The following is a 26,796-nucleotide window of genomic DNA, read 5'->3' on the forward strand; positions in this document are numbered from 1 at the left end:
TCACTTATGGGTACATGACTAGTGTTAGCTGGTTCTAAGTCTGAAATTAAGGCAAGACTAATGATGGCCTGGGCAGTGACTCAATGTTGACAACAATAATAGCCCGTACTTGTTAGTACCTATTATGTGCTGGGCACTGCGTTAAGTATTTCACATTCATTGCCTCATTTAATACTTAAAATATCCATGGAAAGTAGACATTGAAACCTCCAACCTACAGCTAAACATGAAACCCGTTCAGGTGACTTGCTCAAGGCCATTTTAGCAATGTAAATGGGATGGAATCAGAGGTTTCCCCAACAGCACTCTGCCAGGCCCTGGGACAGGCTCACAGCCACTGGGGTGTCTTTGATCACCATGATAGCTTAAAAGGAATGGGGAGAGGGGGGGTGCTCTGATCTGGGGACACAGAATTTCTCAGAGTCTCTCTGAGGTGCCATCATGCATAGTTGTCTCAAGTGGAGTTGGAAAAAGAAGCAGCACAGGCCTAAAGACCTTTCCTACTCTCTTCTTTCTGCCTGGACCTTTGAGGATTTGTGGGGGTTTACCTGGTGGGTCAGCACTAGGATCACTCCACCTTGCTGTAACCCCTAGATGCACTTTTCTGAAGTGGACAAATGCAGCCCTAAACCAGGGACTAGGTATAGGGGATAAAAGCATATGTGGGCTGGGCAACTCCAGGTATAGCCTGCCTGACCCACAAATTCCAGTTGCCATCTCTGCTTTTTTGTTTTCAGAAGCAGGAGAGTTGGTTTGCTTTCTTTATGGCTATCCCTACCCTCTTTCTGCACCCTCCCCATAACATATAATCACACAGCAACACACACCCACACAGATATTGGAGGGCTACTTCTGGGTGATCCCCTGCATCCCACTAATGAGACCATCACCAGTGCCCTCTCTTAGAGAAAGGAATTTCCTGTGAGTTCCCTTCAAATTTGGACTAGGGGCCAGAGCCCCTACTGTCATCATAAGCATTCTGAGCAGGAAGAGCCAGAAGTGTTGAATAGCCCACGTTTCATTTTACTGATGGGAAGGGGGCCCAGGCAGGGAGCTGACTTGCCCAAGACCATGGGGCACCTCCTGGTACTTAGTGCTGGCTTTTGTTCTACACCCTCCGTGGGCTCCCTGGTGCCTCCAAGCACTAAATGGGGGAAAGAAAAGCCTACGAAAAGGAGGCAGGCACTTGCCTGGTGACCCACAGGGCACTGATGCTTTTAGGAGTCTGGGGTGGAGGCTACAGGGAACTCTGACCAGAGGATTCTCTTCTGCCTGGCTGGCTGTGCACAGTTGTCTTGAATCTTCTTGGAGGCCTGTGGACACTTTCTGCTCCTCTCTATTCTTACATGTCCTGATTGGGTGTGGGTTCCACTCACTTCCCTGTGGGTCTGGGCCTGCAGCCCTAGAGCCGTAATATGCAGTGATCTTTATGATCTTTTCACCCAAGCTCCCCACCCAGGGCGAGAATGCCTTTACCAGCACCCTCCACCCCAGTGATGCTGGAGCACTGCTGGGGCTGGGAACTCACCACTACCCAGACAAAGGAACCATACATGGGCCCAGATCATTCCCCTCAATGTGAGTGCCCTGTGCTGGTAGAGTCACAGGGATGCTGAAGCCTATAGCTATACTCTGCTTACTTCTTAAACACCAGCTATATGTCAACACCACAGCCTCACTTTCTTTTTTGTAATACAGTCCTCTGGAAAAATAAAATAAAATAAAATGAAGTCAGTAACTGTGGACCTGGTGCTGGGTCTCACTGTCTGCATGTCAATCTATCCCATTAATCATCATGTACAATTTTCCGAAGAGCTATTTTGAGAAACATTGGAAAATGGCTTTCACAGAGCTATGTATACCTTATTTATACTCCAGCAATGGTCGCTCTGTTTAGCAGCAGATGGGTTTTCCCCCCCTAATTTTCTTTTCATCTCTTAGTGAAAGTTAAGTAGGAAGGAAGCCCTCTCCCTAATCATGGGCACACACTTAATACTTAAATCACCCGCAGTCCACCCTGGAGTCAGGGTCATGGGTGGGTGGTTGAGAGAAAAGGCTGTGGGTTTCTTGTAAGGCACTGTTCCCGAGACCCCAAGGGAACAAATACAGTAGATATGCTGGCTGCTTAGAGGCTGGGTTCTGCAGCCTGGCAAGAAGCAGGGCCCCTGGAGGTGGGGTGTGGAATAGAATGTGGGTGCCCTGGCTTGCTTTTCTCAACCTGTGTGGGCATCTCAAGGTCCACGAAGCATATGCCAAGAGCATCCCATTGATGTCCCGAGGAGCCAAGGGAAGACCAACCACCCTGGCCCTGCCCAAGTGCTTTATCTTTGGCCTACAGGAAGCAGCAAGTCTGCCCTGCACAGTTGCCATGGCAACCACAGTGCTGCAGCTCCAAAGGGCAAGGGGAGCAGAAGGGAGGTGGAGAAGGCATGTGGTGATTTTTCTGGAAAATCCCATCTGTTTCTTTTTCCACAAATCCAAGCTGGGGGGAAAATGGGCATCTGGGGTCTAGAGAGAGAAGAGAGAGAAGATTTCAAAATGCTCCAAGAGCAGCTTTCCTGACTAGATGTGCTTCCCTTCCTGTTGGTGGAGGCAAGTCACTGACACAGACAAAGGTTTGGGCGGGTTATGGTGGAGGCATCCAAGTGGGAGCCTATGTGCAGGATTCAGGGTAGCTCCTAGGACCCCAGGCCTGGGTGGAACAGTCCTAGGAGGACTCCTATCAGCCACAGCAGGATTTCTTTTTGGCAGAGCGGTCAACCTGTATTGTGTCCTCTCTTGCTGTATCTTCTTGTTTCTTGAGGATCCTGGGAGAGGGGAAGGTATAGTGTCAGTAGAGGAGAGCTGCTAGGCCATTGGGTTATATATAGGCCATCTGGATGATAAGGAGGGAACCCAACATCACCAGAGCATCAGAGTTTTCAAAGTCTCCCCCTGAGAAGTGCAGGTACATAACCATAATTTGTAAAGACAAAGTTTAGCCAATATGGATCCTTCATGACACCTCCTCAAAGAAGCCTCCCCAGATTTTCCAGGTGATGTAAGTGCCCCTGACAGCATTTTGACCATTCCTCTGTAAAAACCCCATCACTCCATGTCATAATGCACTGCTTCCTTGGTTGGCTCCCTGAGGTGAGAAAGCTGCTTGAAGGCAGAGACTATATACTTTGTCTCTGTGTCTCTGTAGCCTATCAGAATACCTGGCACACAGTAGAGACTCAAAGAAGATACTTTTTGGTTATTAACTCTATAGAAGGCCTGTCCCATGTTGCCACAGTTGCAGATTAAATGTAGGAGGTGAAGAATTAAAAATAGTGGTAAGTATCTTATCCCTGCTTTATACTCTCAATGTGCTTTCACCTTAAGCATCCCTTTTGATTTTACAACAGTCTGAGTAGGCAGGGAGGGTATGATTGATGTTCCTATGCTGGGGGCAAATCTCAGAGAGGTAGACTTACTTTACCCCAGAATCAGTGGCAGAAAAAAGCCTAGAACTTTCCTCATGGTCTTCCATAACTCCACAGTCTCTCCAATGCATAGAAAATGTTATTCTGGGTTCTTAATTAATCAAATGAAAATATTTACAAAATTCCCCAGAATGAGCGCTGAACCCCAAATGGGCACTATTAAGTATTTGTTGGATGGATGGATGGATGGATGCATTGGTGAATTAATGGATACATGTAGGGATGCATAAATGGATGTGTGAATGGGTGGATGGATGGGTGGATAGACTGGAGGAATAGGTGGATAGATGGATAGATGGATGGGTGGATGGATGAATAGGTAGATGGGTGGATAGGTGAACGGGTGTATGGATGGTTAGGTCGGTGGACAGATAGAATGAAATGAATGCCAAGATGGGTAAATGAGTGAATTTCCAAGTATTGAAAATGGGGCCCTGTATGGTTCTTTTTTTTTTTTTTTTTTTTTTTTTTTTTTAATTTTGGTATAGGCGGAGGCTTATGAAACCAGTCTTTTGATGGAACTAACCCTTTGAGAGCTGTCACCTTAGATGCCTCTCCTTCCCCCAAATAGCCCCTCCTCTCCCTGGCTTCTCCTCACCCTCCCCCGTGCCCATATTATAACTGTTCTTGTTCCTTGCTGGCTGCCAGCTAATCCCTGCTAAGATATTAGCCAGTGTTCAGGGACCTATGATAAGACCTTTCTTGGAAGCATTTGCATTTAAAAAGAGGATCCCTGGGAAAAGGGCAGCTTTTAAGACCCAGAAGAAGAAGACTGGGGGGGGGGGGCAAGAGGCAAGGGGGCTTTCTTTTTTGTCCCTATTGTGTTTCAGAGGGCTGTTTCTGAATCCCATACAAAGCCCTAGGCCTCCAACCCCTTTACCCAGAAGGCTCAGGCAGACAGAGGAATGGCCTCTCAGGGGTGAGTGCAGTGCTTCCTACCAGACCCTGTTTGCTGGGATGTGCCTCCTTCCTTACCTGGCTAGATGAAGTAGGGACTCTTTGGTGTTGTGACCGGAATAGGCACTGCATTCATAGAAGATCAGATTGTTCTCCTAGAACCATAAAGCAGAGGGGACAAAAAGAGAGTACTGGGGGAGCTCGAGGGACCCATGGGAGGAGAACACCCCATCTGCATCGGCCCGCCTGCCTCACTTCCTCTCACAGTCCCCTTTAATTCCTCTCCCCATCCCTGCTCTCTTCAAGGTTGATTTCAGTCTCCTCAGGCTCCCTGCCTAATGCAAGTTCTGTAAGCATCTCCCAGGTGAGCTATAACAATTGTAAAACACAAAACAGTATGCTGCCTTAGTGCTTCACACTTTCACAAAATGCTCTCAGGTATGTAGATGCCCATTTCCTTTTCACACCAGCCTGTGGTGCAGGCAGAGGAACAAAGGCCAGGATGCACCACATTCTCCACAATGCACAGGCAGGGAAACCAAGGGCATAGTATAAAGGGCGGGTCAGTTCATTCAGTGACTTATTGAGTTAATGGCAGGCTTCCCAGCAGCTTGTTTTGCCCAGGACACCGGCATTCCGCGAACTTTGGGGCAGATGTCACTGAGGTACACCAGTAGGAATTCTCCTTCACACCAGTTAATTACTATTCCAGATGCCTAGGCTGTCAGCATTCGTGTCACAGGACAGTTGTCGATCACTTCAGGACACAGAGGCTGTGCTGCCTGCGTGGTGGGGGCTCTTGGCTAAGCCTCATCATTATATCCATTTATCACTCCTGTTAATAGATTTCCTGCTTCCTTAGGACATTGCTATTGGCATGAAACTCTGGAGGCTGATGCCCTGTGGGGATGCAGCCACTGAATGAGGACACTTCTGTGGCTTGCAGATCAGGAGGCTCTAGACACTGGCCCCCAGTTCAGCTTTCCTGGTTCACACCCCAGAGGCCCATATCCTACCCCTGTCCACACTTGTGCCACAGCCAGACTCTGGGTCAGTCTTTGGAAGAATGAAGACTTCACGGTGGGAGGAGGGAGAGTACATAGGATCTAGAATTGGAAGGCATGACCCACCTTTCAGCTTCAAGTCTTGACTCCACCCCTGAGGACCTGTACGATCACTTGAATTAATCACTTAACTGCTCTGAGCCTCATTTGTTTGTATGTTTGTTTTTTAACTGACAAAAAAAAAAAAAAAGAATAAAAAAGGGAAAAAATGGGATGATAAAAATACAGGCCTGCAGTTCATTAATCAAACTCCTTGGATATAGATGTACTTTGGAATCCAGAGACTCTGAGTTTCACAAAAATAACAGATGTATATACTATATACTACCCTGAGTTGGTCTGGGATAGCACCCTATGATCAAACATATTAATATTTCTTGAAACATAGGAAAATTCATCCAAGTGAGGTAAACAAAAAGACCATAAATGGCTTCATGTCAGTCCTGGTCAGATTTTTCTGCCAGACAAAACACTAGAAACCTTTCTGTTTCAGTATTGTAAGCATTGTGGGTAAGGGACTGCAGACATGTGGCTACCCTCTGACCCTTCGCAGGAACACCTGCCAAACCCTTCCTGCTCCTTTTTTACTTGACTCTTACCATCTGTGCCCATTTTCCTGACCTCTGGGGTCACAAGTCCCTGTTTGTTTATTTATTTATTTATTAGTATTTTTCAATGTTTATTTCTTTATTTTGAGAGAGAGTGAGAAAGCATGTGAGCAGGGGAGGGGCAGAGAGAGAGAGAGGGAGAGAGAGAACTCCAAGCAGGTTTCCTACTGTCAGTGTGGAGCCCAATGTGGGGCTCGAACTCACAACTGTGAGATCATGACCTGAGCCGGAAACAAGAGTTGGCTATTTAACTGACTGAGCCACCCAGGCACCCCTATTATTATTATTTTTTTTAATTTGAGAGAAAGAGAGAGAAAGAGAAGGGGTGGAGGGAGAAAGGGAAAGAACCTCAAGCCAACTCCATGCTTAGCACAGAGCCCAACATGGGGATTGATCCCATGACCTTGGGATAATGCCCTGGCTGAAATCAAAAGCCGAATGCTTAACCAACTGAGCCACCCAGGTGTCCCATGAGTGCCTGTTTAGAGCAAGCACACTAAGAGATATGGAATCCTAGGGCTGGAAAGCACCCCCACCTTCTCAGACATACAGGTTCCTGAAAAGCACTCGGAAGCAGTAGAAACAGCCAAGGAGTGCCACTGTTTGTGCCTGATTTCCAACAAGCCTTATTGGCCCCCAGCTTGGGCAAGAGGGCTGATGCTTATTTTAATGGTAAAGTTTTGAGGGCATGCTCTGAGTTTATCTTGGGTTCACCGCTTTTGGACTCAATATTGATCAGAATGGATAAACTCGTGAACAGAGCTGTTCAAAGAACAGTCTGCCTTACAGAGAGTGAGTGTTTCATCCCTGAAGGTGATCAAGTGGAAACACAGAGGAAGGCATTCAAAGATCAGATAGGGGATTTAAAGAAGTAACCTCCTAGTATCTAAGAATCTATCATTCTGAATTCCAGGGAAAAGTGTTTGGGAAAATTCCCCATACGCTAGTCATTCCTAGCCAGCTCTATCTTGCAATGTGTGACTTTCTATAGAAAGTTCCACATGCACGGGCATCCACATGCCATTCCCACGATGCCAGGACACCCATCTTGCCCACTTGCTTCCTTCCCAGGGGGCTTCCAGGAAAGGCTCCCACCAAGGCTCTTGGGCACTTGCCTGACTGTCCTCGGGCTCATACCCTGTCCAGAGAGATGGAAAGTTTGCTCTTTACCTTGGCAAGCTTCTCTCCAAGGCCTCGGGGAACTTCCCGCTCTTTCTCATTGTCAATTTTATTGCCCAGCAGAAGAACAGGAATGCGGTCTCCCACAGCTTCCTGCAAAACAGATAATCCCCCAACTGAGAGAAGCATCCAGAAGGAAAACCCAGAAGGGCAGGCTTAAAATGCTGGCAGTAAGGATACAATCTGGCTTGCGAATCCCTTGCTGCCACAGCAGGCCAGGCGATAAGAGTCATCCCAAAAGCTGAGAGCCTCAGTTTCTGAGGCTTCTGTGAGGTGTCTGAGGCCTCCCTCCCTTCCCACTCACCCTTGCTGGATGGGCCATGCAGGCTCCTCAGGTGTGCTGTGGGTAGCAGCATGAGGGGACAGAAGACATTCATGAACTATGTGTCCTTTTCTAGCACTTACGGTATCCCCGAAAACATTCCTAAGTGACCAGACTTCGTCTAAATGAACCAGAACGAACCAAAGGAATTAATGCAATGTGGTTTGGAGCATTTCTAGGGACTGTCTTGATTAGACGTGGCATCTCCAGGGGCCTCATATTGGGCACATAAGCTCCCTGAGGCGTGGGGCCACAGTGCCTATGAAAGGATTGTTGTGCACCTAACTGGAGGTCACCACGTGGGGCAGTACAGATAGATCACTATTATTGGGTGCTCTAGCTCTGACCAAAGGCCCACATGGGGAAGAAGCATGTGGCCACAGAAGCTGCACTTCTTGGGCCAGAAGTAACACGTTTGTTCAAGGGGTCAACCTTCTTTACTCCTCCAGTGACTGTGGCATATCAGCCAAAGACCTGCACCCTAGAGTCTCTGCACCCCAGGGCTTCCTCCCTTGTGAAATGTGTGTACCTTTTGTGCCCCTCAGGAGGGCAAGCCAAGGGCCCAGGATGCACAGCTATTAAGTGAGTAAATATGGTAATATTCACATTTAAGCAGGCTGTGATTTTTACTTCGTGAGATATTTAATTAGGGGCTTTTAATAATAATTTGGTAAACAATAGTTATTCATCACAGAGAAATGTTTTACGAAATAGAGAGGGTTAGGGGATAACACAAGCTAGTAATCACTTACAGTGTTGTCAATGACTCAGCTGCTTTATCTCACCATTTCAAAAAAATGTCCAAAGTCCACCCAATAGGTACATGTATTTTAAGTTTGAATGCAATTATATTTGAAATTAAGCCTCAATGGTTCCTTAATCTACACATTCATTTTTATCGCAGTTTGGTAGTGAAAAAAATTCTCATTTCCTAAATGAGAACGTTAAGGCTCAGAGAATCCCAAAGAACATTCAATAACAAAGTCACTGAGTTATGAGGACCCTTTAGTATATGGGTCCACAATTCTCTAATGTTTTTCTCTAAATTCTGATTTCCAGTGAACTCTCTGCTATTTAGTGTCTTATTAACTAGAACTCTCTAAAAGTGGTATTTCCACTTATCCATGGTAAGATGGTAATTAATGTTGATAATGATGACTCAAAGGCACTACATGATCTTTACAGTGTCTTCTGATCCATCAGAAATAGATTAAATTACGTGTACTGTAATTGACGTGCTAAGTAGATTGCGCCACATTTCAATTGTTTGCACGTGAGAAACCACTAATGGCATGCAGACAATGCTGTGGCTCCCTATTACCAGAGTGTTGGGTAATGGGAATACCCCCATTTTCTGACTCTGTTGTGCCACAGAAACTTGTGTGAAGACTTTTTCACAGAAAAGGGAAAAAAGAGAAGGAAGCAGGGAAATGGGCCAAAAGGCTTGCTGTTTGGAGCACATGAGAGATATTTGTAGATTTATGTGTGAGGAATGACTAAGGCTTGTGGGATTTCTTGACATGGAAATGCTGAAAATATGAGCATCAGACTTGAAGTCCCAGGCAGAATTCGAACCCGGATTCTGGTATGCTGGAATGGGTGACGGCTTCAGTTTCATCACTTGCAAAGGGGATAGTGGGTACTGAATGACTAAGCATCAGGTAAGGGATAGTCACAAGCCCAATATTGGAGCCCCATGTACCACAAAGAGCAGGGCTGCCTCTGGGTGGGGAAGGGAAGCAGTCTTCTTTTTTAAAGGAATTCTTGGGTATAAAAATAAAACATCTTAGAAGGAGCTGATAAAAGCCAAGCCCCCAGCTGGAGCTGTGGCTTCTGTTCTTTGCATTGTTCCTCTCTTACACAAACACTCTGGACACCTCACTTCCCCTCTGTGGACCCTGGCCTGCCACTGATAAAGAATCAGGCCTATCTCCAAAGTCAAGGCAAAAACAAGTGAGAACACATGGAAGGCCGGAAGGTGTGCTATTCACCATGGGCAGTCAGCCATCATCACCCTGGCCCAAGACTAGTCTCTGACACAGGGCCATGGGGAGGGCAGGGCTTAGGGTGGGGGTCTCATGGTCCTCTCTGACTTTAACATCAAGTCTTGATCTATCTGCCCAAACCTGACACCTTTCACATACCCAACCCGTTGTTCAGCCTGGATACTGCTTTGCACAAAGAAGCTCATCATTACCTATCAGATGAAGCAACACTTCCTTTTAAAAGTCGAAAGCACACCTCCTTTGGCAAACAAGTCTAAGCCCCAACTGATTTCTGTTGAAATTTCTATAGATGTTTGGTAGAACTCCGTAGGCATGGCAGGTCAGAGGGAAGGAACTGAACGTACTTCGTTGGGCATACAGTCTCTGTCTGTGTGGGACCTGTCAGAATCACCACTTTTCACAGAGTCTATTCCTGTGAGCTATGAGATGGCCCCAAAAAGCTGGTTCCTATCCTCTGACACTGACACAGAAGCCTCTCCATACCTTCAACCATTTTAGTTGCCTTTCTTTGAACTTGAGCTTGTTGGAAGACAGACGTGCTAAAATTCAAAAGATTACCCACCTCTGACTTTAAATAACATGAGCTGTCAGCTTGGAGCAGAGGACTGGCATTCAGCTCAGAACGTGCAGCTGCTGGGTTTGGTTGGTTGGTTGTAGTGTGTGTGTGTGTGTGTGTGTGTGTGTGTGTGTGTGTGTGTTAATATCCATTTGCTGGGAGGCAAGAAAAAGCACTTAGCCAGGATAGTGCTGCTACTTCTCTGGAGCCAGAACAAAAAATTTCTCAGCACATTAAAGCATGTAGTTATGCTAAGAAAAAAATGACTGCAAAATTATATCTTGGGGGTTTCCATATTTATCCACCCCCTGGACTATGAGTCAAAACAAGATTTATTTGTGTAGTTCGTTTTAAACTGCCAGCACTTCAAGCTCAACTTGGAACAGGGGGAAAAAATCAAACTGCTATTTTTTGCTCTGTGCTGTACATTGTCACCAATGACCAAGATCACAGAATGAGAATTAGCTGGTGGTCCACAAAGTGAGAGGAGAGTGAGCCTGGCCCCTTTGAGCTAAAGGACTGTTCTGCTTTGGGACGGAAGTGGGAAGGACTGAAAAAAGAAACGAACACCTATTTTTCAGAAGCAGATTTCAACCATGGGCCATGTGACGCTCTTGTCACATAATGCATAATGCAGCATAATGCAGTGGCAGAGCCCTAGATTCCAGTTCTGGCTGGGCGTCTGGCAAGCTGTGGGTACTTTTGGACAAGTCACTTCCTCTCTCTGGATCGCAGGACTTTTCATCTATAAAACAAGAAGCTGCATTAGATTAATCTCCAAGTTTTGTTTTGTTTTGTTTTGTTTTCGGAGACACTGCTCGTGTTGGCTTAATGACTTCAGTCATTTTCCACTTCCTTGACTTATAGGCCTAACAACACAGGGCTACCAGAATGACAAAAGATCGAGACAAGAAATTCAACATACCCGGGGTGCAGACATTGGGGACCAACAAACTGGAATTGGATCAACGAACGGCCCGTTCAGGCTTGTACCAAATCCCATTTTCCCTATCTGATACAGGCCCCAAAGTCTCCAGATGTCCAATCTGTTCCATGGTCTAACCATGGGACCCTTAGAGCCCAACCAGTTTCTTCTCTAGATTAGACTGGTTGAACCGGTCCTCCGAAGCAGAGATGAGAAGGAGGTAGGGGAGGGTTTGGAATACTGCATTGGCAGGAATGGCTACCTGCTTTGATTTGCTATCACGTACATAGGAAATGTAAAATGGCACAATAACGGGCACAGTGTTGGGCCCCTTCTGCAGAAGGCCTGAAGGCAAGGTAAAGTTTCCTGGACTTGGGGGGTGAAAACTACGGTGGGTGGGGTGGGAGAACAGCCATGGGGGCAGGGCTCTCCCACCTCATAAAGCAGGGCATGCTTTCATTCTCTTTCAATCTCAAGGGATTTGGGTTCCCTCGGGGCTGGAAGGATCCTCTAGGGTCCTCTCATCTGCACACACTCCTCCATCCTGGATCCCCCCTCCCTCCCTCAGAGGACCAAAATGCTGTAGCCTGTCAGCATGTGGGGGCCAGGAGGAGCCCTTCAGAGCCTCTGGTCCATTCTGTCATTAGGTGATTGGCCAGTTTCGTGGCCAGGAAGTGCCAAGCTGGGGTGGCGAGAACTTCCTTTTCAGGGAAGTCCATACCTCCCCCAAGCATCTGTTCCCACCCCACACAACCTCTTCCAACAGCGAGTCTTTGCCACGTGTAATCTGTGGCAATTTAAGTCCTCTCTTTTTACACTGCTTTTCAGGTTGCGGGAGGAAGGGGCACTGAGAACAGCTGGCCAGCATTCACTTAATAATAAGGCTTCGGAACCCAAAGCCTGTTATTAAAGCTCCCCCTCCACCCTCCCTTCTCTAGGCGAGGGAGTTGGCAAAGTGCTTGGAGCTCTGTGGAAAAATAAGGTACTCCACAAATATAAAGTTCTTATTATTTTCAGTTCCCTCTGATCAAATTAGGTGTCAGGTTTTAATCTGTCACCTGACACCCCTGATTGCTGGTTGCCAAGGCAGAGTGACTTAGCTTTTCAAGACTCTTGAGAATAATTGCATTCATGATCCCACTGTTCCACACCTTCAACACAGACTCCACCATCTGACACTTGTTCAGATGTTCACACCACGGCCCCCTGCACTTGTTCTCGAAATCCTGGGCCATCAGACTGGGTCCCCACACCGAGTCAGTCCCCCAGAGAGCCTCACGAGTGCAAGACATGTGGATGATGCTTAGCAAATTCTTGTTGAAGAAGCACGGACATCTTTGAAACTGATTTAGAACCTTGCTTCTCAGAGTGTGGTCCCTGGACTGGCAGCATTGACTTCACCCGAGAACTTGTTAGAAATGCAGAATCTCAGGGGCTACCTAAGATTCTGAACCTGCTGAGTCAAATTCTGTATTTCCACAAGGTCCCCAGGAGATTCCTATGCATATAAGACTTTGAGAAGCACTTCCCAGGTTGGGGGAACCATGGCAGCTGAGAATCAGAATCACCTGGGGGAACTGTTGCTTTTTTTTTTTTTTTTTCTTTGTATTTCCAGACCCTGAATCATTCTATTTGGGAGAGAAGGCTTGTGGCATCTGTTTTACTTGAAAGCACTGATGGTGATCCTGATTATCCAGGTTTGGAATCATCATTTAGAGTTTACCTATACCTTCTGCTAAAATTTTTAAGAAGGAAAACTCAAGCTCTGAACTATACAGAAAAGCCCCATCCACACATAGATAATTCTGAGTTAACTGCATATGGAATTGCCCCTTTGGTGTGGCTTTCTGGGCCTACAGATGCACGAGGGCTTCCCTGGGTGCATGCTGATGCTTTTCAGCCCTACCCCGCTCGGGAACATGCCTGGTTTTCCAGAGAATGACGGAACATTCTGGTGCTTGGCCTGGTTTTCCAGAGAATGACAGAACATTCTGGTGCTTGGCCTGGTTTTCTAGAGAATGATGGAACTTGTTCTTCTACCTGCCATGATGGCCCTCTGATATTCCTTCACCCCACCACCACCGCCAAATTCAGCGTGACATGCCACCTCTCTGGCTAGATCCTGGGCTCTTGGTCCAAAACAAGGGCCTCAGAAACTACACCCCCTCCTGACAGCAGACAGCATGTTTCTATAAGTTTGCTTCTATCCATCCCTATTGATCCCAGACTATTTGAACAGCCTCTGCCTGCTTTAGTATATATCAAGATTTAGGGATGTCTGGGTGGCTCAGCCGGTTGAGCATCCGACTCATGATTTTGGCTTAGGTCACGATCTCGCTGTTCGTGGGATCGAGCCCCACATTGGGCTCTGTGCTGACCTCATGGAGTCTGCTTGGGGTTCTCTCTCTCTCTGTCTCTCTCTCTCTCTGCCCCTCCCCTGCTCATGTTGTCTCTCTCTTTCAAAATAAATAAACATTAAAAAAAACTTTTAAAAAGATTTAGATATTAGGAGACAAATTAGGGATTAAATGTCTGTGGCTGGGAAAAGAACGGGTGATGCAAAAGAAGGCATGGCCTCTATTTCTCCATTTGATAATGAGATGGCTGTATTAGATCAGTGATTTTCAAAGGGAAATCCTCTTGTCTAACAAAATTGTACCTGGGCCTCCAATGTAGAAAACTGAATGAAGAGTGGCTCTGACCAACATGGGAGGTGAAGGACCCAGAACTGTGACCATGGCTCCTTTTCCTGCACTCCCCAGTTCCTGGGGGACATCATTATCTTCCCAGGGCTCCAAGGAAGAAAGGTTGAGAACCACTGGGTTAGGTAATCCCTAATTTTTCTCCTGGTGCTTAATTTCTGCAAGGAAGATAAATCTGTAGCTGTATCAAAAAAAATCATGTCATAAATTCTAAAGTTTTAACAGGAATCACTTCCAGATTACCCATACAATTTATTTCCCTTATTAGCTTGGTATAGAGCCATTCACTAAATTTCAAAACTTACATTTTTTCTACTGTAAGTTTTTTAAGCCCAATACTTTGAGAAATAATTTGTATTAAGCAAATCTCAGAGAAACCTTTGAATTTAGTTTCCATTCTTGTTCCTTATTTTTCCTGGAAATGAGAGGGATGTGGATTAACAGCAGAGAAAGGAATGGCCCAGCCAACCTAAACTAGAAGAGAAACAGATTTTGGTGGGAGGAATCACAGATCTTAGGGCCAAAAGGATGAAGAAATGAACAACTCCAGTATTCTGCCCGCGTAAGGATTCCGTATCCAGTATTCTGCCCGCGTAAGGATTCCGTATCCATTCATGCCTCCCACATGTGCTGAGCACTAGTTCTGGGGGGGCCCCATGCCAAGCACCAGTTACACAGTGACAAACATAGTGTCAGTTCTTAGGAGTGACCTTCACAGCAGTGTTACAGTGTGGTCAGGAGGTAAGGGCTATGGCAGGTTCTAGGGGCTTGAGCAGGGATAAACCCCATGAGGACAGAAAACTTGTCTCTTATCTGCTGTTAGAATTCCCAGTGCCTGGCAGTGGTTTCAACAAATAAATGAACAAAGCATGGATCCCGCCAGTGGAAGGAGTTGGGACATCTCTCTGACTGTTTGGTTAAATACTCAGCTGACGCCCTGTAAAACACATATGTGGCTTGTCCACACTGACTTTGGCCTTGTGAAGGCTACATGTGAGGGGTAGAGGAAGAACATGCAGATGGTCAGAAAGTAAAAAGCACTTATAAGCGACTTATTGTTGGGGTGCCTGGGTGGCTCAGTTGGTTAAATGTCTGACTTCAGCTCAGGTCATGATCTCATGGCTTGTGAGTTAGAGCTCTGATGGCCCCGCGTCGGGCTCTGTGCTGACAGCTCAGAGCCTGGAGCCTGCTTCAGATTCTGTGTCCCTCTCTTGCTCTGCCCCTCCCCTGCTCATGCTCTCTCTCTCTCTCTCTCTCAAGAATAAATAAACATTAAAAAAATTTTTTTTTAAGTGACTTATTACAAGTATAAATCAAGAGAGTAGAGTCCCACAGATAACCCAGAATTCACAGAAGAGTACTGTTCTCTGTGTGCCCTGCCCAGGGTAACTTTGGGGTGAGCCAGGGGCCCTCACATTGTGAAGGGATGTGACAGAGGCCCCAAAACACTGCGTGGTGCTTCTCCTAGGCTAGGCACAGCTGGGCTCCCTGCAGCTGGAACAGTGCGGGGATGAAAAGGGGGAAGAACACGGTGGAACTCAGTTTAAATGTGGGTTTCTCAGGGAAACCTTCCTTGATGCTCCACTCTAAGCCCCTCCCCCAATCCTATGCCACTCGCTCATGGTGCTTAGGGCAATTGCAGTGACACAGTTATTGATATAATTTGTATTTTTCAAGTCCCCACCTCCATGAGGGCAGGGACTGTGTCTGTCTTGTTCATTTCTGAATCCCCAGTACCCAGTACTGGGCTTGGATGAACGGCCATATGAACGCCAGAATTGTTTTGTTCCTGGAGAAGGTGGGTTCTGAATTGGGTTTTGGAAGAGCAGAGGGCCAGGCAGGAGATGGGCAGGGACAAAGGGGAGACAGGAGTCAGCATAAGCGCTCCTAGGAAGGTCACCAGCTCACCTCCACGCTGCTCAGCCACTGCCGGACTGACAGGAATGACTGTCTGGCTGTGAGATCATACATGACGATGACGCCATCGGCCTTCCTGAAGAACTGCTGGGTGATACAGCAATACCTGCCATCAAGGGGTCACAGGTCATGGGCTGCATGGCTACCCACCCCCCCACCCACCCCCCCCCCCACTGCCTGGACCTCAGCCCTTGTGATGGGCAATGCAGGAGGCAGGGTTTGATCGGGGACGCTCCTCACCTCTCCTGCCCGGCCGTGTCCCACAGCTGCAGGGCCACATACGAGCCATCCACATGCACCATCTTCACCTGGTAATCGATGCCTGCAAGGTGGAATGAGCCTATCACTTCCAAATCAGAAAAAGATGCCCCCCCCCCCCCCCCCCGCCACATAGCTGGAAGCACATAAGGCCAAGGGTGACAATCCTCCCCATGCAGTTCCTGGGAGGAGACGTGGGGGACTAGACAGGGAGGCATGGAACCTGAGTTCTGGTCCTGTGTCTGCCACTGCGGGGTGGCTGTGGGGTACTGATCAAATCACTTAACCTCTCTGACTGTAGGGTCCTCACTGTAGTGTAATCCACATGCTCTTTGTGTATACTATAATAAGTATCAGATCACATATGTATAAAAGCAATACACCAAGGCAAAGACAATCATTATTTTTCATGAATTTACTATTGCAAAGATGGAAAAGGAGGAGAGTGTCCTCATATTTCTTTCTTCTCCTCCTCCCTAAAATATTTTTCAAAGTTCCCCTAATAAAATCCAAATATCCCTGCAGGAATGGATCATACCTTCAGACTTCCATCACCCAGTCAAAGCTTTGTGGAGGAGTGGGGCAGGGGAAGAGGTGGTGGGCAGATTGGGGGTCAGAAGAGAAGAAAAGGGGTAAGGGAGGGAATCAAAAGCAGCTTTCACCCTTAAGATGGGTTTAGAGCTCCTAATTCCATCCACTGGGCCACTCAAAATCATCTCTCTGAGGCCGGGACCCTACCCAGAGTCTTAGACCAGAGAGGCAAGGTCAGAGACATGCATTCTGTACCCCTACAGTGGCCCTCAGAAATAAGGACCTTGATGCAGCTTCTTTGAGAACATACTCTTCTTTCCTACATCGTGTAAGAATGTTCCCAAATCAGGGTGCCTGGGTGGCTCAGGCTGTTGAGGGTCTGACACATGATTTTAGCTCAGGTCATGGTCCCAAGGTCATGAGATTGAGCCCAATGTCAGGCTCCTTGCTGAGCATGAAGCCTGTTTATGATTCCCTCTATCTCCCCCTACCCCTCACCCTTTCTTGCTCTCTCTCTAAAAAAAAGGGGGGGGTGCCTAGGTGGCTCAGTCGGTTGAGCGTCAGACTTTGGCTCAGGTCATGATCTCATGGTTTGTGGGTTTGAGCCCCACATCGGGCTCTGTGCTGACAGCTCAGAGACTAGAGCCTGCTTCAGATTCTTTGTCTCCCTCTCTCTCTGCCTCTCCCCCACTCTCACTTTGTCTCATTCTGTCTCTCAAAAATAAATAAATGTAAAAAAAATTAAATAAAAAAAAGAATGTTCACAAATGCTTAACATTTTTAAAAACATCTTTCCCCCTCATGGTATCAGATCAGGGAACCAGAGGGCATTCCCTGCCTCTTTGAAAAGGCCCAGCCTCTGAGGCCTTTAACATGGAGGGCTCAGTAAGGGACAGCAACAGAATCTTGGACAGAATGGGACAAAAAAGACAACAGAGAAGCAGTAAATAGAAAAGGTCATTCCAGCCAATGTCTACAGGCACAGGCTAGTGCTCTGGGGAGAGGCCCAGGAGTGGCGGGAAGGCGGGAGAGTCATCCACTCCTAGAATGGCAGACCTACAGGGACTCTACAGTCCCTGTGCTTCACAGGTGAGGGCCTGAGAAGGGAGTGCATTTGTGCATTTGAGAGAGAAAAAGAGTGATTTGTCCCATGGGTAGAATGCTTGATATTTCTAGTTTTCCCATGCCATCTCTCAATCTTCACCACACTCCTGTGTCTTCCACGTGAGGGTTATTATCCGCACAATGCACGAGCACACGCCTGCATGCACATCTGTACACACATGCACATGCATACACACTCATGCACGGGCACACGCCTGCATGCAAATGCTCACGGGTAAGTGCATGTGTACTCCCCACCCCCACACCATTGAGGGATGAAGAAGCAGGTGTCCAGCAACGGTGTGCCTTGTCCAAGCTGGGCAGCAGCTACCGCCGAGTTGCAAGCCCAGTTCTGAGGCTCATTCTTCTTTTTGGAGCAGTGCCCTGTGCACAGGGACACCTGGCAGCCTCATTTCACCTAGAAAGTGCAGGGCCAAATGCTCTCATCAAAATGGATTATGACTAGCTGGGCTGAATTTGAAAGGGTGAGTTTTCTTCTTAGCTAAAAGTGCAAGGGCTTCCCCAGTCTGTGTTCCAGGGGATTGAAGGAGCTTCCTGCTTCCTGATAACTGCTCAGGAGAAAGCCAGCCATGGTCAACACACCTTCAGGGCCTGATCTTAAAGTAGCCAGAGGGTCCGAAGCCCCCGAAGACAGAGCCTTCTCCTGAATGGAAAGGCATGCAGGCGGTGGGGGGTGGGGGCAGGTGGTGCTGCTTGGGGCAGCTAGGTCTTGGCTGCTGTCATGGTTCTGCTTTACCATAATGGCTAAATTCTTTGCCAGAGGACAGAGAGCTTGTCTTGCAGGGAGCAAAGTGGACCACGGAGTGTTGGACAAAATGGGCTTTGTGCTATGCTGAGCTTGCTGAGGGTCCCTGCTGGGTACACAACGTACTTCTCTCTGCAACCTCGGACAAAGAGGCCAAGGAAACAGATAAACCCATGGGGAAGGCTGGGGGTGATGGCAGGAGACACAAGGTGTCACAGTCCAATAGTAGAAGAGGCAACGTACAATGATGTGGGACCAGAAGGCCTGGAATAAACTGGTTTCTAAGACCACAACCAGTTCTAATATTTCAGGAGCAGAGGTAACCCTCTGTTCTATGTTCTAGTCTCAGTTCTGCCTCTGACGAGCTGTGTGACCTTGGTGGCATTACGTCATTTTGTGGGGTTTCATTCCTCATCTGCAAATGAGGTGTGATGGAGGGTATGGAGGGGTAGGTCAGACGTTCATAATATTTTTTTAAATGTTTATTAATTTTTGAGAGAGAGAGTGTGTGTGAGCAGGGGAAGGACAGAGAGAGAGGGAGACACAGAACCCAAAGCAGGTTCCAGGCTCTGAGCTGTCAGCACGGAGACCGACACGGGGCTTAAACCCACTAACTGTGAGATCATGACCTGAGCCAAAGTTGGATGGTTAACCAACTGAGTCACCCAGGCGCCCCCAGATGTTCATAATCTTTAAATTCAGCTGTGACATTCAATGAACACATGGAAGTGACCCCCAACTTGCAACCTAACTGGTTTCTGAATGACAGTTGGACCTTAGGAATCCCTGTTCATTGTGAATTATGTCCAGTCTTGTCGTGGGATAGTATGGATTACAGCTGGGCTGATGGAGTCCAGGGAGGGTGACGTTAGCCCTTCTGGACAAGACAGGCCCCAGACATCATTTAGAGTAGGAGGGATATGGGAGTGGGGAGGGTCTTCAAGGTGTCATGGAGAAAAACTCTGGGGATTTCTCTGTAGAAATGCTGAGTAGGAAGGAAACCAGACTTTGGTGGCCAAGAAAAGGCAGAGTGCATTCTGTTGGGGGAAACTTCTAGAAGAAACACGCTGGGTTGTGGCCTGTGACTTAAAGCAGGGGTCTGTGAACCAATGTGGGGCAGTGGAAGGAGCACAGGACTCAGAGTCCTGGTTTCCGTGGAGCTTTATCTTCTATTCATCAGTCTTGTCATTGACAAAGTGAGCTCCAACGTTCTACACAAGCCATCATTTGACATCTCCGGGACACCCACAGGGCTCAAGCACCTTCCCATGAAGAAAGCTGGTCCTAAGGTGGGGTGGGCAGGGTGCTCCCGGGCAGGGTGCTCCCAGTCACATTGCTGTGTTGTAGCACTTACATGGTGCACAAGTCACAAGTCGAGCACAGATCACGTTCGTATGATGTGGTAGGAGACCTGAAGTCCCCTTTGAGGGTGGTGGTAAGACTGAAGGGCCTGTAGAGCCCCTGTTAGTACTGTCCTGACTGTGATGGTGCTGCTGCCCTTAACAGGTGGCAGCCAGAGACCCAGTCTAGGCTCCTTGCTTTGGCCATAGGCAGGACTCTGGGGCTTTCTGTCTCTTTAAAGGGAGCATCTTTCTGGTGGTTGGCATGACATCTGTTACTGACATGTGTACCAGAACAAGGCACATTATGTGGCAGGGAGACTAATTTCAGCTGCTGTTCCAGCATGTTCTGCGCAGTGTGATGAAGGGTATTCCTGATTTGGAATCTTTGATATTTTTCCCTTCCTAAATTGCAGGTGTTTCCATAATTGGCCTCCTGGGAAGTGCAAATTAGTCTGGTTTTTCCTTTTTCAGAGGCTTCCAGCTCAGGCGCACAAGTTGGAAATGTAAACGGACCCCGATTCCCTGATTTCATCAACAGGAGAGGCACACTGTGTGCACTGCCTAGGGGGATGCCTTTGAGGCCCAAGAGGCTGGCATCTGCCTCTTGCCTCCCATGAGTCTGTGCTGGAGCCCTGACCTGGGGTTCCTATCCCATGGAATGCTCCTGGAAAAGTGAGTCTTCCCTCCCACAGCCATTGCCTTCTGCAGCACACTGGGCTCACTCCCAGACCTGCCTCTCAAGGCCAGACTCTTCCAGGCTTGAGTCACAGGCTCCGCCCCTCTTCCTGTCAGGGTCCTGATTCTTCATCTGGGGACTCTCTCAGTCTTTGGGTGGAATGAGGCAGAAGGGAGGGGACAGGAGAATGTTCCAGATGTGATAACAGCATAGGAAAAGACCCAACCGTAAGAACAGGATGCCTGAAGTGTGTGGGAAGGGATCCACATGCAGGAAAAAATTTGGAAGGAAAGGGAAGAACATGGAGTCTCCCCAGGCAGGGCCCTGGAGCAGGGAAAGTCTGTCTTATAGAGCCAGCTTGTCAGATAGCCAAAGGTCAAACATGGTCTGCACTGAGAACCAGGCTTGGAAGCCTTCCTGGATGACCTGGTTCAAATCCTCCAGGAGGAAAAACTTGAAGCCCCAAGATGGGGCATGTCCTCCAGAGGTCACACAGCTGATCAGCCAGCAGCAGAGTTGGGATGAAGATCCAGGTCTTCTGGTGTCCCACTGAACTTTAACAGCCTCCCCTGCCTGTATCAATGTGTGCCCAACTCTCGTGGCAGGGAAGTGTCCTCACCACCCACAGGGTGCTGGGCACACACAACTCAGTACTGTTAGGAGATACTGTGGGATGGACTAGAAGGGATATGCAGGGGGCCAATATCAGCACTAAACCAGCTGAGGGGATGTGGACAAGCGTCTTAACCTCTCTGGGCCTCAGTTTCCTGATCTCTCCATTGGGCTGATAACAGGGGTTGTGTGAACACAGATTTGAAGAGATGAACATAAAAGCCCATGCTAACTATGTAGGTCACATCAATGTATTTTCAAATCCAGCTGACCAACAGTTAAATGGTACATAGTAGGTGCTTAAGGGATTTATGTTTTGCTTGAGTGATTCAAACAAAAGCTAAAAGGTCAGTACACCCTTGAGTCTTGTCACATATTCCAATGCAGTGAGCAAAGGCCTCCATGTGAATAAAATATTACTCAGGAGTGGGAACACATTAAGCCATGATCATCCATTAGTGGCTGAGCCTAATGATGAAACCCAGCTGTCACCCAGCAGGCCTGGGATGCAGAATGGGTAAAATGTGATGGTAAAGGCAGCCACCCAATGCACTGTCCTCCACTCCACCCATCTACACACACACACACACACACACACACACACACACACACGCAGGAGGGCAGGTAAGAAGCTGCTGGCCCCTGGGGGAGGTGGGGATACACACACACACACACACACACACACACACAGGGGGGCAGGCAAGACGCTGTTGGCCCCTGGGGGAGGTGGGGATACACATACACACACACACACACACACACACACACACACACACACACACACACCGGAGGGCAGGGCAGGAAGCTGCTGGCCCCTGGTGGATGGGGTGGGGATTGTGGTGTCAGGTGTGCACCTGAGGAAAAGCATGAACACTCAGGGCCCTGCTGAAAATGGAGAAAAAAAAGATAAGAAATAGATGGGCTCAGAGACGAGGGAGCATGAGGCAAACTTCAGTTCCCCTGAGGCTGGACAGAGGAAGCATTCTGTGGTTCCGCTCCATGTGGAACAAGCTCAGCAGCTAGCACCGTGCAGGGTGAGGGAGGTGGACTTCACCTTGCCCCTTTAGCCTCACTGGGGAATAAGTGGACACGGGCCCCCCTACCTGCCAGGCCCCCATGGACACTCCTGCTGGGCCCCCAGTCTCTTCCTGGGCCCCCTTCTCACAGAGTGAGACCCCCAGAGTGGGACCCAAGAACTCACCTACAGTGGCTGCCAGGCCTGGGGCAAACCGGTCCTCACAGAACCTCCTCAGGAAAGATGTCTTCCCCACGGCTGAGTTGCCCACTAACACAATTTTGAAGAGCCGGTCTGGGATGGAGGGAGAGGCTTCCTCCTGTGGATGGCAGACAGTCTGGCCAACCACCAGGATGGTCACCAGCCCCTCCCTCCTGCTACGACCTGTCCCTACAGTGTCCAGGTGAAGGTGGGGACCTGCCCCTGGACCAGCATGAGGGAGGGCACTCCAGCTTTGGATGCACATAGCTTTGGGCTCTGGGCACAGAGGCTCCTTCTAGCTTCAGTGGGAGGGAAGAGAGACACTCATTCAACCATGTGTTGTCTGCCTCCTGTGTTGCAGACCCCTGTGTTGTCCCTGAAGACACAGGGACAAGGAGGCAGGCCTGGTTTGCCGTGGAGGGAAGGAGGCAGGCGTGTAAACAAAAAATTATAAAACAAGCTGCTGAGTGCTCTAGGAGCACAGAGGAAGAGTCAAGGATCCACAGGGGAGGACACTTTCAGCTGGGGTTTAAAGAGGAGGCAGAGATGCTCCATGTGGGGGAAGGACAGGTGGGATGTTTGCTGGGGGTGGGGGGAGATAGAAAAAAGGAAGCGTGTCTATATCACAGGGGCAGAGACTGCCTGGGGTGGGCTAGGGAGCCTTGATTTCTGCCCTATCATTGCAAGCCTGGACTGAATGGAGGACGCTCTTGCCTCCCTGCATATCACTCTTCTGTCCATCTCATCAGCTTCTGTTTAGGACCCCGTCTGCCCTGGGGAACAGTCTCCACTCAGTAGGTTGGGAAATCCACAATGCCAGGCCACTGGACAGAGCTTTCCAGAGCCAAACAGTCACTGTACTCCTTCTCCTGTGCCCAGCAGCAGTAGGGAGATAGACTGGGAGCCGGCCTGCTCTTTAGTCTGGGATGCTAGAGCCCAGTGGGGAATGGACTTGCTCCAGGACTGCCAGGAGCAGCAGAGTAAGGAGCCGCCTTCTGGCACAAAGTCCTCTCGGCTGCATGATCCTCCCTTCCATTGAGCTGCTTGTGTGCTCGCCCAAATCCTGCCTCTGGGCCCAGCACCGCCTGCCCAAGCCAGGAGGCTCTTTTGAATCTATTTAGAAGCGGATTTGGGGGAATTAGCTCCTCTCATTGAGCAAATACTATAATGGAGTGACAGCAGATATTAGCAGAACTTGAGTCTCAGAGAAAAGCCATTAACAGCCTTTTGGGGAGAAATCAATTCCATGTAGTACTTAGGAGGGAATTCAAGGTCAATTACAGGAGTTTAAACTAAACCTTTAAAAAACCGCACACTCATAAACTATGCTCTCTGCCCTGTTTTCTTTATTCTTGTAATGCAGAAGGGCATCCAACCTGACGGTCTCTGCTCAGCCTCTCTGCCTCCAACTGTCATCTATTTGAGACTACAGCTCAGTGCAGCAGTCTGTGTATCCCTTAGGCACAGTGACAGGTGGGGAATGTGAGGCCTAGGGCAAGAGAAGGAGGTTCTGGCTGCAGATGCTGTGCTGGCCCTGCTCCAAGAAGAGCACATTTTTTTTGTAGGCCAAAGAAGGTCAACATACTGATGGTCCAGCTCTAGGCAGGACCCAGTTGATGGGTGCAGGGAACTCCTAGTCATGTTTACTCATGTAACCTGTGTCCCCTCTGGGGGGCAGTCTGCAGTGAGGCAACCAGACTGGGGTGCCAGGGCTAGAGAAAGACCTGTTCTCATTCTCCTTCCTAGCACTTTTTTTTTTAAATAAGCTTTAGGAAACTAAAGGTAATACATGCTAATTTTTAAAATTAGGAAAAACAAGGGCACCTGGTGGCTCAGTTGGTTAAGCGGCCAACTTCGGCTCAGGTCATGATCTCATGGTTTGTGAGTTCGAGGCCTGCGTCGGGCTCTGTGCTGACAGCTCAGAGCCTGGAGCCTGCTTCAGAGTCTGTGTCTCCCCCTCTCTCTGCCATTCCCCAACTTGTGCTCTGTCTCTCTCTCTCTCTCTCTTAAAAATAAATAAACATTAAAAAAATAATAAAAAAATAAAATTAGGAAAAACAGAAAAGTAGAGAAGAAAATAATTACTCATAATCTACCCTACCACCCAGAAGTGGTCACTATTTGTACTTGGATGCATTTCTTCCAGGCTTTTTTCCATATAGATGAATGAATATATGTTTTACTTAAAGAGATTTGAGATATTGGGGGCGCCTGGGTGGTTCAGTCAGATAGGTGTCTGACTCTTGATTTTGGCTCAGGTCACAATCTCATAGTTTGTGGGTTTGAGCCCTGCATCAGGCTCTGCACTGACAGTGTGGAGCTTGCTTGGGATTCTCTCTCTCTCCCTCTCTCTCTCTGCCCCTCCCCCACTCGTTCTCTCCTGCTCTCTCAAAATAAACAAACTTAATAAAATAAAATAAAAAGATTTGAGATATTATATACAATTTTATTCTACTTTCTCATATATTATTAAATTATAAATATTTTTCTGCATCACTAAAGTTTCTTGAAAATGTTATTTTTAGCAGTGCTACATAATCTATTGAGTTAATACACTTGAATTTATGTTTCTCTCATTGGACATTTTTTCAAGTGTTTACAAATATACATAACCATTGTTGAGTTAAGTCTTTTTCTGAATCTGGTTATTTCCTTAGGAAAGATTGCTAGGACTAGAAGTGCCAGTTTGTAGGATGTGGAATTTTTAAGTTCTTGATTCCGTTATCAAACCACTTTCCAGAAAGGCTGTACCAATTTATTCCTTAGCAGACTTGCATGGGAGGGCCTGCCTCACAGCGCTCTTCTAAAGACCAGAGCCTCCACCGAAGCTGCTATTGCCTCCTCGTACAGCGTATTTCCCCATTGCTGTAGTTTCTGTCCTGGGCTAACTATTGGCACACCTGGGGCAGCCAGCACTGACAGGAGAGCACATGGTGAGAAGCCTGGGCGCATGTCCCTGTGGGGCTAGACCAGGCCCCACTCTTCTGGGCTTCTGTGTCCCTCTCTGCCACATGGGAGAAGCCATTTCTGATGCACCCCATCAGACAACTGTGGGGATCACATGGCCCAGCACACATGGATGCTTAGTTTTTCCCTTTATCTGGTCTCCTACTGACCTCTTAACACTTTTATATTGGGGGGTATATCTTGGGACATTTAAAACCCCTATGTGCCCCCTGCCTGCAAGTGTAGGTCTATGATGAAGGGTACATGGAAGGGCATGTAGGAAGGAGGAGCTCCTACCCACCACTGGTGCCATCCAGTTCTCAGTTTCCCCTGGCGTAGGGCCCTTCAGAGAAAGGATATGTAGGCATGAATGTTAAGCCAGGCCCAAGAATGACAATGATGCCGACAGGTCCCTGCAGTGGTCAGAAAGGTTTCCTGTCATACATGCTAACACAGCCATTTGAAAATGCTCCAGTGGTAAGGGCTCAGGTCTAAAGGGCTGCCCCAGTGGACAGGGGGGAGACTCTTTCACACTGTCATGGACATTTCTATAGCCTTTTAGAGGGTCAAGTGGGAGGTAAAAGGGCTTGAGGAGTCTATTCATGGGCCTGGATCACCAACAAGGTGAGGAACATCATCACCGTGAACCAGAGGAAGATGGTTAATATGGCCTACTTCTCCCACAGGATTTAGCAGGAATACCTGGTAGGGAGTGCAGGAGGGATGTGGGAACAGAGGGTCACCCCAAAGGGAGGCATGGGCAGGGCATTTGGGAATGAAAACATGATTAGCTGATCAGGAACTGAGAGAAAAATGATGGTACACAAACTTTGCAGAACAATGATTGGCCCTGTTGGGAACAGTCACAGAATGTGAGAGAGGATGTGTAATTTCAAAAGTATGTGATAATTTTATGCTAAGAGCCAAGCAGATTGTTTGTCTAAAGTAGCTACTCAGTAAATGCTTCTGAATCTGAATCAGAAATGAGAACATAGGGAGTGGGGAAAACAACAGAAGTTATAGAGTATTTACCAGGACCCCTGAGTCTCCCCAGTGACACTCAGTTCAGCAGGGCAAGCTGGTATCAAAAGGACACAAATATGATGATTCATAAAACTAGCTGCACCTGACTTCCCAAGCTGAACCTGACTTTTCACGCTGCTTTTGCGGCTCTTGGGCTCAAATGCAAATGACAGGTATAGACGTGACAAGTGACATCTATGGACCAATATAGGATGTGCCCTTACCTTAGACAGGTCTTCTTTTCCAATAGGTTGCCCTCGAGGAGATGTAGGCATGTGTTCCAAAGGTCTGGCCTGTTGGCTTTGTCTTTCCGCCCTCTGTTGGGAGACCTTTTCCTCTTCTGGGCATTTGCTCAGTGGCTGCTCAAAGCCACCATCCAGGAGCTGGGGCAAGGGGTCTTCTTCAATAGAGATGATTCTGCGGAATGCCCGGGTGAGCGGACCCCCAGGTCCTGGCTCCTCTTCTGGAAGGGGATATCCACTCAGGCCCAGGGAGCTTCTCCTCCTCGAGAAGCCAAATACATCTTCTTCCTCCTCTGACTGGCTATTTTTGGATAGGGAAGGAAGAGAAATGGGGAGAATAGCACAAAATATATCAATATGGAAACCGGAGAGATGTCTCATAGCTCTTTGACAAACAAGATGTCTTGAAAGCTCTGTGACAAACAAGTAACTGAAG

General features: G+C 48.0%; 1 protein-coding gene across 11 annotated transcripts in view; it reads right to left on the reverse strand.

The window, feature by feature from the left end:
- Window positions 1–400: 400 nt before the first annotated feature.
- CRACR2A (calcium release activated channel regulator 2A) overlaps window positions 401–26,796 on the reverse strand; it is a 131,643-nt gene continuing 105,247 nt past the window's right edge. For 9 of the 11 annotated variants that reach the window (XM_078450163.2, XM_078450161.2, XM_078450160.2 and 6 more), the window contains 7 exons: window positions 26,343–26,661; window positions 22,135–22,267; window positions 15,884–15,965; window positions 15,635–15,749; window positions 7,207–7,308; window positions 4,443–4,519; window positions 401–2,807 (listed from right to left, as the gene is read on the reverse strand). In XM_078450163.2, the coding sequence (XP_078306289.2) occupies window positions 2,723–2,807; window positions 4,443–4,519; window positions 7,207–7,308; window positions 15,635–15,749; window positions 15,884–15,965; window positions 22,135–22,267; window positions 26,343–26,661 (913 nt within the window). In that variant the 3' untranslated portion in view covers window positions 401–2,722. Of the gene's footprint in view, window positions 2,808–4,442; window positions 4,520–7,206; window positions 7,309–10,105; window positions 10,845–15,634; window positions 15,750–15,883; window positions 15,966–22,134; window positions 22,268–26,342; window positions 26,662–26,796 lie in introns of those variants that run through there. The other 2 variants (XM_078450164.2, XR_013556893.2) reach the window with 2 other exon arrangements.

The sequence above is a fragment of the Panthera onca genome, chromosome B4 (genome assembly GCF_046562875.1).
Source record: "Panthera onca isolate mPanOnc1 chromosome B4, mPanOnc1 haplotype 2, whole genome shotgun sequence".
NCBI classification, from domain to species: domain Eukaryota; kingdom Metazoa; phylum Chordata; class Mammalia; order Carnivora; family Felidae; genus Panthera; species Panthera onca.